Genomic DNA, 10,186 nt, shown 5'->3' on the forward strand with positions numbered 1-10,186 from the left:
TACACTTATTGCAATAACTATATTGTTGCATATAACAAATTCTGGAAAATTGTCCTGCAGGAAAATTAAGTTACATATAGTACATGCTAGATGTCGTGGTATTGTGCGGTTTACTCCACAATTTATAACATAAAGATGTAACAAAAAATACATATAAAAATGTCAAGTGGTTTGCAAACGCTAGTCCAGATTGCATAAGTAGTGCGCCAAAATCTGAAACTTAAAAGCGGTAAAATGAATAAAAAGGTACAATATAGAAAAAACGCATGTTTCGTGACAAATTTATCTCGGTTTCACTTTCATGACGAGAGCTCCTGTGGTATGAATGGTAAAGACAAAAAATACCCATGGTGTTTGCGTTTCAGCTATAAACGACGCTGGGACATCGCTTGCGTCATGTGATTGACAAAGCAATATAAAGCGCACAATACGAAGGGCATATTCATAAGACAAAAAAAAAAACAGAAAGCAGAGAAGGTACACTTCCTCCAGCGTCCGGGTTCTGCAAGTACATCAATATATATAGTACAACTGTTGTAAGTACTGTTGCTCCTGTGAATACGTTTTGCAAGTTGCATGCTAGGAAATCTAAAACCATTTTTGCGGCGTTACCGATAGAATGAGTAGACACGTAAAAAAAAAAGTTATTTTAGAATTTTAGAGGGTTTGGGGTGAAAGGTGTAGAATTTTTCGAGGACATTATTATTTTTTATCTCTACTTTTTATTTAACAAAATGTTTTTATCAAAGCAATTCTTTGTCCATCCGATTGTACTGAAGAAGGGTGCTAATTGCGTGTATGTCTATAGTATTTCATAATGAGGAGCTTAAATCATTCGTAATACAAGGCGTGGACCGCCCAGGAGGATGAAAAACGTGGGCTTTGTTCAATGTGCGCTGTGCTGTGCGGCTCCTAACACTATGGGACATACTGTACTCTACAGCACGCACAAATCTGACTCCGGGAGCTTAATAAAGATGCTGAAGAGAACGGGTTTTCACTCAGTCATAATATGCGGAGTACTGCGCCAGAAAAAAATGTTCTATAGAACAGAGAAGATTTTTTTTGTCCGTTGAAATACCCAGTTAAAGAAAATAGATACTAAATTAGGATTATTTCGTCTCCGATTTTAAAATAATTGTATTCTCATATGATATAATAAGAATTTTAGTTTTAATGGAAGGGCTTTTGTGTTTTGCGTGGCAGCACCTACTCAGTGATCAAATCATGTCTTAGTTTGTCTGATTTCTATTGAGGTTGATGCCTGTTCAGTATAGAATAAACAGTATACAGTATAGAATTGGTAAAACTACAGGAAGTGGGGCGCGATGTGTTTTTATCAGTCATTAGTTTCCAGCTAACGTAACAATTATGGCTCGATTAACTTTAAAAAAACAGTAATTTGGATAAAATAAAATTACTCTGATATAATTAAGAAGAGTCCTCAAAATACTGATGGCGTGTTTTGCCTTCCTCTTCCACTCTATAGTGGAAAAGCAATCTTTCTTTTCCTTGTGTTCTAGCATTTTTCTGACTACCAATACCCGACAGCCAGTACCTTGTTTTGGGGGAAGAAATGATGACTACTACGACAACTAATGTAAGTATGGTGTCGAAGCCAACATTGTTTAACACGAATATATTTCCTGTTATGGAATATGTAACAGACAGCAAGTAGTCCTTATTCTATAAATCTGAAACCCTATTCACTCAATTAGCCTGAAGGTGAAAAGGTAGCTTCTACCATCAAAGCTTCATGGTTTGCAATGTGTGCTATTGATTTGGTGGCTGATCATTGGTTACAAAGTAGAAGTAATGTGTAGAAGAAAAGACTTCTTAAGGATACCAAAAAGCTATTTGAAGTACAGAATTATTGATGTAAGTACAATTTTTAAGGGTGACATGAGCCTACCTTTTTATTTTCGTACTAATCTATTAGTACTCTATACTGTTTTGACAGTAATCTAGCATGGCAGTGTGCATACTACTGTACAGTATATGTGTTGAGAGGTTCAGAGGCAGTCACTTTCGTTCCCCACAGTAGCTCTGGCTCCTGTAAGCCTAACTCAATCCTTCCTGAAAATACGGCCAGGTATCTCAGCAGAAGTAAAGAAAATAATGCTAAAGTTTTAGTCACAAAATAAGTGAATTGTATTCCTTTAAGACAAAGCTGGAGTAGTATAGTACCTACTGTATTTTTTCTGCAGTGGCAGAAAATGTCTCTGCCTTTTCCTTGCAAGGGTATAGCAAAATGGAAAGGTCAATAGTGTAGAATTTCAAAAAAAGTATAATGCAAGTATTTATTGCAGCCAATGCAACTCTTCTTTGTTTGTATATGCATTTATGTATTAGGCAAAATAATTATATCTCCTTAATACTTACATCCTTTGATTCACCTTGGGACTGCCCAAAGATGTAAGTATAAAGAAGTCAAGACCAAAGCAATGCAAGTGAAAGAAAGATTTAATGTTTTTTGCTTTCTTGATGGGTTTAAGACTAATGAGTATGCAGGTACTGTATCAATTTTGGGACTGTTTTGGGGATTATAGTTTTAAATAGGAAGCTATGTTTAGAGTTACACATAATTCAAGATAAAACAATAACATAAACACATATAATAAATGCCCATTAATGTTTTAATGTTATAGTAAATAGTGGACACACATGCACTTAATTTCCAGCAGTGTTCTTAGTTTTTTTCTGTTGACTTCCTTCCGGTCTGTTTGTGTTACAGTAGCTCCTGTGTCAGAGTTATTTTTATAATTAGCGTTCTATTCCTGTGAAACACATCAAGATCAGAAAAGCAGTTAAGAAGCTGAGTATTAACCACTGTTGCATTTCAGAATATATGACAGTCAATGGTGGTGGAATATATATAGTGTAGCACTCTCTGGTTTACGTGGGTATGGACCCTTGCCACTGCTGCCCACGGTCAGCCCCCCACCGCTAGGGACTCGAACCCAGTCCTCCGGCATCAGTCAACAGAGAAGCAGCCAGCTGAGCTAAAGTGAGATCTCCCGTCAGCCTGGTGGCTGAGGCCCCTGCTATTCACAGGGAAGGGTGGTGACGTCACTGCGCTGGCAAGCCGGCTCACACAACCTGCAGTGGCGGCCGCATGTGTTACAATATATATCTTTGTGCAGATAGAGTGTACATGTGATCTGAACAGAACAAGTAGAAGTGAATTGCACACACAGAAGTGAAAAGAAAAATGAACAAAACATTTTCCTAGGAGCTTTCTTGAAGTGTGTGTAGATCACCTCTAGAAGGCTCCACAGGCAAACCATTATTGTCTTTTTACTTTTCATGGTGAAATTAACCTCTGTACTGTATGTCCCTGTACCTACTTACTGTATCTGTCTTGTAAGGAATATATCTTTATTCTGTCATTTCACAACATTGCAATGCAGATCTAAATAGACATCAAATATAATGTCAAAGTTAACAACCATGGACAGTATACTGTAGATACAACATATAATAGGAATTAATGTCAATTAACCCTTACTGTTTCATTACACTTAAGACAGTGCAACCATCTAAAGAGACTTTTGCATGGTCTAAATCAAAATTAGTAGTCATTGGCAGGTGTTTCATCTTACAATTAGTGCTCATCAAGGAGACTAGTGAAATGGAAATTGAATTGAAATTGCAAAGAATACCTATGGGAATTATGGAGACAAATTTAAAGTCTCTTCAAGCAGTTCTACTCCTCACTTCTTCAGCAAGAGCAAATAAATGATAAACTCCATAATGCATAAAAAGAATGGATTGTGGCTGCACTTTTTAAGTGATTTTCAGGCATTTTAAAATTGAATCAGAAGGTTTATAGAAATAAACATCAATTATATGAATTGGCAGCCGCTTATTTTTATGTCAATGTCTTGTAATTGTGTTGCTTGGGTACAAAAATTCCCCATTTTAACAGTCAAGCACTCACTAAATTAATAATTTAGGTTATGTGTCTTCCTTTGTGCTGGAACCGTTGCTAAGCAATCAGACATGCCTAACGTAGAAAAGAGGGATGTGGTAAAGACCGTGGGTTTTTTTCAAGCAGTGCACCTAAGTGAAGGGGGAAGAGTGGAGGGGGGAGATGAGTTTGTCAGAGGGTACTGAAGAATGTACCCAGTGCCTGATACTGTATCACAATTATGCGATGAAAGAAGCTGTGGTGACCTATCCAAACATTTACATACAGTTAGCTTCGTAATCATTTGCACGTGGGTGGGCCACATCTAATCTGAACACGAGATAAACATTTGTTTTTCCATTTCTAACTGTAATAGTGAAATTCATTGCTGCAGTAGTTTCCTTTGTTTGCAGTCTTGTACCTCAGTAGACTCTCTTGGTAACATTTGCAAAAACAATTTGCACTGCACTTCTGTTGATAATCAGAAGGAGTTAGATATACCAAACGTTTTTCTAACAGCATGAGGAGTTACACTCAGTAATGAAAATAACAAAAATACTTACTAACATTAAACATCAATATGACAAATCAACATTTCTATTTTTGTGCATGTATTTTAATCACTTAATTATGAATAAATATCCTCTTACATATTTATACACACCCTCTCATGATGAGTAGTTGTGCGCATGATCAAAACTAAATGCCAAGCTGAGGTTTTGGTTAGTAACGACTGTTAACGTAGACAAAATGTTAGTGATTTCAGTCATAGCTATCAGTCAATCATTCTGATTTGAGTCATTCTAGTTTCTTTCTAGTGTGAGTAACGGTAGTTGACCACAAATCTTTAACACAGTTAAGAATGACTAGACAGTTGAAAAATGTGCAGGAAATACCCTGCTGTTCACACATACTTAATCAGATGTTGGGATACAGAGCGATGAGAATCACGCTAAGGAGAAACTGATAACAGTCCTATGATTTAATTTGCTTACAGAACATTGTAAAAACTATTGTATGATTGTCCGCACAAAATGTGCAGTCAGAAAAGTTTACAAAATCAGAATTTTTTTTAGGTGGGAGTCAATATCCCACACATCTTAATTTATTTATGTGATTATGACAAGGGCATATAATGTTTTTTGGCTAAGGGATGAAGAACCGACCATGAGAAGGATGAAGTCAGAACCTCCCATATAGAATAAAATGAAGGAGGACGTCTAAAGACACTGTTGGCGATGCTGGAAATATAGTAGTAATGCAGGCAAGGAAGATTTAATGACACATATTTATAAAGAGAAGCTGAAAGTTGTGGTCTTCTCTTTCATGCTTGAATCCTGAACTCCATTAAAAGTGTCTAAGAGGCAAGGGTAGATGTCTTACACACACTGAGTACATTGAGTGCAGAGTTATGGAGGCTACCGTGCACTGTATGTACTGTAATTAAAATGAAAGGAAGAGAAACTTCTTAAACAAAAGAGTTGGTAATCATAGCTATTTTTATAGCTAAACTTTTCTGAGAAAAGGCAGGCGATGGTTGTTTCCACCCACACAGACATTCATATCTTGTACTTTTGTATTTCAGTTTTTTTCAACTGATGAGTATTATGACGATGGAACCACGCCTGAGGACATCCCAAGTGGCATGTGTGACAAGAGTCGCGTCAGGGCATTCCGTGGATACTACGAACCCCCACTGTACTGGATCATTTGTCTGCTTGGAGCCGTGGGCAACCTGCTGGTTGTTGCTATATATGTCCACATAAAGCACAGACTGAGGACAATGACAGACATGTATCTGTTGAACCTGGCCATTGCTGATCTGTTTTTCCTGTTCACCCTGCCCTTTTGGGCATCAGAAGCCACCAGTGGTTGGAGCTTTGGGACTGTGATGTGTAAACTTGTGTCCGGCATGTACAAAATTAACTTCTTCAGCAGCATGCTCTTGCTGACTTGTATCAGTGTTGACAGGTACATTGCTATTGTCCGAGCTGCAAAGTCACAGAACTTCAAATTCAAGCAATTCTGTTACAGCAAGTTGGTGTGTGTTGGTGTTTGGCTGTGCGCTATAGCCCTTTCATTGCCAGAGTTGATTTTTGCCCAAGACAAAAAAGACTACGATGGCAAAGAATCTTTCTGTAAAATGGTCTATCCAAGCGTTGATAACAATTCCACCAAAATACTTGTCCTTGCCATCCAAATCAGTGTAGGCTTTTGTATTCCTGTTGCTGTCATGCTGTTCTGCTACTCTGTGATTGTGCAGACCCTTCTGCAAGCTAAAAATTTTGAAAAACACAAAGCGCTGAGAGTCATATTGGCAATTGTAGCTGTCTTTATTCTTTCCCAGCTTCCCTACAATGGTGCTTTGGTAGTTAAGGCCATAGACGCTACCAATGTCACCATCACTGACTGTGACCTCTCCATGAAGTTTGACATTGCACATCAAATAATGCAGAGCTTGGCATACATGCACAGCTGTTTGAATCCAATCTTGTATGCCTTCATTGGTGTGCGATTCAGACATGATCTGGTAAGAATCTTTAGGTTAATGGGCTGCGTAAGTCAGAACACAATGTACAAATGGTCCTCCAGTTCCAAACGTACAGTGTCAGAGACTGAGCTTTCAGGTCCATTATCATTATAGTTTCCCCACTCAAAGTTTATCTGGAATATTATGGTGTCTGTCCTGACACATGCTGTTGTCCTGAAAGAGCTAGAAATGTAAAGCTCTCACCAGGAGCTGCAATGTTTCACTGGTCTGAGTCAAGCACGTCCAGGCTGAGATACAAAAAAAGATTAGGTCATTTGTATATGAGACTTTTATGCATTGCTTCTGGGTGAACTTTCCTGAATTTTAGGTGTCTGGAATAACTTGTCAGAAAGCATAAAACAGGTGTCAAAGGACCACAGTCCTGTAAGGGTTAATTCAGTATGAAATCAACTAATTTAACTACTATCAACTATTGCTGTTTAGATGGCTGCTTATAAGAATTAAGAAGTCACTGCAGCAGCTCTTTATAGCCTGATCAATACTTTACTTGAATCAAATACAAGTGAATACAATGAATCAAAAGTGGGTGTGAATGCTCACATGTAATTATTATGTCATGTATAGGCTATTGAAAGATATACAAGTTTAAAAGATCATACTTTTTAGGAGTGGGTAACTATTTCTAGAGGTATTGAACAGCTGTTTAAACAGAACAGTTTAAAAAGAACAGCATTAATTCAATTTTATAAGCATGAACCTACTGATGTTAAAGGATGCATTTTTTTTTGGTATTATTATGACTTTGTAACTGCTCTGTCTGGTCTTTCCATTGCCTTGATCTAACAATTATTTAATGTATGATTTCCTTCTACAGTATGTACTGTACAGTATAGGTACCCAGGACTTTGAATTATGTGAATAGTATTTCTCTTCATTAGTCTGAAATTTGTATATAACACCATTTAAAAGACTGCTTCTTCATAATTAAAAACATGAATATTTTTACATACTTTCTAACACGGTTTTCTTTAATTCCATGTCAGTGTACCAAAGAAATCTGAAAATCTATTGTTTTGAAAATTCATGATCAGTTGAAGTTCTCTTTTAGCATCAGACAACACACATAGAAGCTGATATGCCCAGATAGTCAGACATTTGAATTACATCTGTTTAACTTCTAGTTCAGCTTCATTGAATTTATTTAAATGATACTTTTTGTATTCTACGATATGTGTGTTGTTCAGACCTAAAGATGCCAAAAAGAGCAAGTGAAGTTTGCTCTCTTATTTCTGACATCGACACAAGCATTATGACCACCAGAAATTTTCTCCAAATTTCACAACCAAATTTTCGATTTAGAATGATTTTGCACTCGACATTCGCTTCATATGGTATTTATAAATAACTGAAACTTTACTCATCCATAGGAAAAGTTACAATTAAAATATGAGATGAATATAATAGGGGTAATAGTGTCGCAGTGCAGGGACCCAGGGTTCAATTCCTAGGGTGCAGATAGCACCTCATTGTGCTATGTTGTGCAGTGTGACATTGTGCAGTCTCATTGTGTTTGTATGTGTTTCCTCTGGGTGCTCCAGTTTCTTCCCACAGTTCAAAGACATGGTGGCCGGTTTATTGGCTTCTGGGAAAACTGGCGCTGGTGTGAGTGTACCTGTGTGCCCTATGATGGACTGGCACTCCATCCAGTGTGTATCCAGCTTTGCACCCATTACTTGTCGGGATACACTCTGACTCTTACATGATCCTATATTGGATAAAGCGGATGGAAAAGGGGTGGATGAATGTTAATTCAGTAGGCTGATATATGAGAATTGTATATTCCATACAGAGCTAAAAAAGAATATCTAGTCTCCAAAAATAAAATCTAAATTCGGGCACTGTCCTGAACCAATAGGAGTTCCGGTTGAGCTCTCTGGCCTAAACATTATGTGTTTGTCTAGACAAGCATTGTCATTAGTTTACTCTTCTTGGGATTCCCCAAGTGGTTGCACACAATTGGCAGCATTGGTGGTACAGTAGTAGAGTCAGAATTGGCTGGCAAGAGCTCCCTCAGCTGTTAGCAAGCAGTCACTTCCCAGCACTAGGGAGGGACCTCCAGTTAGTGCCAGTCACTGTTGAGCTGGTGTTGAATGGCTCAATAGGTTTGCAAATTGCAGCATCTTGTCCACCCATCCTTATTGTTCCTGCACAATGCTGGAGTTTTTGCTTTGAATCAACTTGTAAAGAACTATTCCACATTCAGTGGAATAAAACAAAAAATAGGAATATTTTTATTACAAATATTAATATTACTAGTAATAATACTAGTAAAAATGCCCTTGTTCTGCATTCAATGATATCAATGAGTGTTTACAGTATACAGTTTTTAATGGTAGACAAATTATATCTGTGTTGTGCACAATCTTGAGCACACAATCAAAGCAGAAAACAAAAAGAAAGACATAAATAGATAATAGATTTGAAAGCAAAAATGAAACGTTTTCAAACCCTTTGGTGTAGGATACCAAATTAAATAATTTAGGTGCACAGAATTACCTTAATGAGCCACGTAATTAGTTTAGCGTCCTCTGTCTGTGTACAAGAACAGTGGTTCTAATAGTTTCAGAACAAAAACCTGGTAGTGAATTAATTCAACCATGAAGTCCAAGAACCTTTCTAACCAATTCAGGTACTGTGTATTTCATTAGAAAGACACAGGCCAAGAGAAGGGTAACCGGGAAAAAAATCTCAAATCCTGCATGGATTTTGGGATAAAGCATCTAACTGATGCTGCCAACAAGCAGAAATAGATGATGAATATGAGATTGGAACCTTTTGGTCTATATGCAAAGCATCTAATGCAATCCCAACATAGTGCATTACTCAGCCACCACCAACACTACAGTCAAGGGTGGTGTTAGCAGCATTATGTTATAGTTCTGTTTCTTATTAGCAGGGACCACGAAGCTTGTCAAGACTGTTGGGAACATACTGTAGATGGAGCAAAATGTCAAAGACAAACCTTAGAAGAAAACCTATTTCAATCTGCTAAAGACCTAAAACTGTGAAAAAATTCTACTTTCAGCAGGATGATGACCCAGACCACAATAGAAAACCGACACTGGGCTGGCCTAAGAAGACAAAAGTAACTGTCCTTAAGCAGCCCAGTCAGTCAAGATATACAGTATGTGTGAGGTCCATAAGCGATCATCTAGCAACTCTTCTCAGACGATTGGGCAAGCATTGCACCAAGCTGGTATGCAGAGACTTACCTAAAAAGATTTGCAATTTTCATTGCTGTCAAAGGTGCTACCACTACAGTACAGTAGGTATTAAATTCATGGGGCTCAATACTTTTGCAAAAATACTTTTGCAATGAACTTACTCTATTTCAGTTTCTTCTGTTTAGTTTTTGTTTACATTTGCTATAATTTATCTTACTCTAAGAAGTCTTCAGATTGAGCATTCGGGTGTTGAATAAAGTATTAAGTTTTAAAAGATAAAATATCATTTTGTAATTTCACAAAATAGGACAGTATAGGAGTAGTATAAGTGCTTGCAAGGCACTGTATTTTGAAAGACATGAAAATACAAAAAATGGATATTGGCACCAATAGTATTTTGTTTGTTTTTAATGCCTCTCAGTATACAGTATATAAAGTGAAGGTTTAATAGAAGGCTATACATTATCTTTTAAATTATGTTTTCTGGGTTTTCAATGTCTGGAGTGTATATTTCTGTCATGTTTTTTCTCTCACATCTTTTACTCACATCACTGACATGCC

The 10,186-nt window shown here is 37.2% G+C and overlaps 1 protein-coding gene across 2 annotated transcripts; it reads left to right on the plus strand.

Annotated features, from left to right (window-relative positions):
• Positions 1-432: 432 nt before the first annotated feature.
• Positions 433-7,406, plus strand: LOC102693230 (C-C chemokine receptor type 9-like). Of its 2 annotated transcripts, none has more exons than XM_015354627.2 (3): positions 433-536; positions 1,524-1,600; positions 5,496-7,406. In XM_015354627.2, exons 2-3 carry the CDS (start codon positions 1,577-1,579, stop codon positions 6,552-6,554), a joined length of 1,083 nt encoding a protein of 360 aa, XP_015210113.1. In that variant the 5' UTR covers positions 433-536; positions 1,524-1,576; the 3' UTR covers positions 6,555-7,406. The 2 variants fall into 2 exon arrangements, with proteins under 2 accessions (XP_015210113.1, XP_015210114.1); XM_015354628.2 differs by having other exon boundaries at positions 445-536; positions 1,490-1,600.
• Positions 7,407-10,186: the final 2,780 nt, after the last annotated feature.

The sequence above is a fragment of the Lepisosteus oculatus genome, chromosome 6 (assembly GCF_040954835.1).
Source record: "Lepisosteus oculatus isolate fLepOcu1 chromosome 6, fLepOcu1.hap2, whole genome shotgun sequence".
Taxonomy (NCBI): domain Eukaryota; kingdom Metazoa; phylum Chordata; class Actinopteri; order Semionotiformes; family Lepisosteidae; genus Lepisosteus; species Lepisosteus oculatus.

Excerpts from the sequence above, each read along its gene's own strand:
- LOC102693230 (XM_015354627.2), top strand. The coding sequence starts at position 1,577 with ATGATGACTACTACGACAACTAAT. Across the intron at positions 1,601-5,495 it reads TGACTACTACGACAACTAAT|TTTTTTTCAACTGATGAGTA; the intron begins GTAAGTATGGTG and ends TTTGTATTTCAG.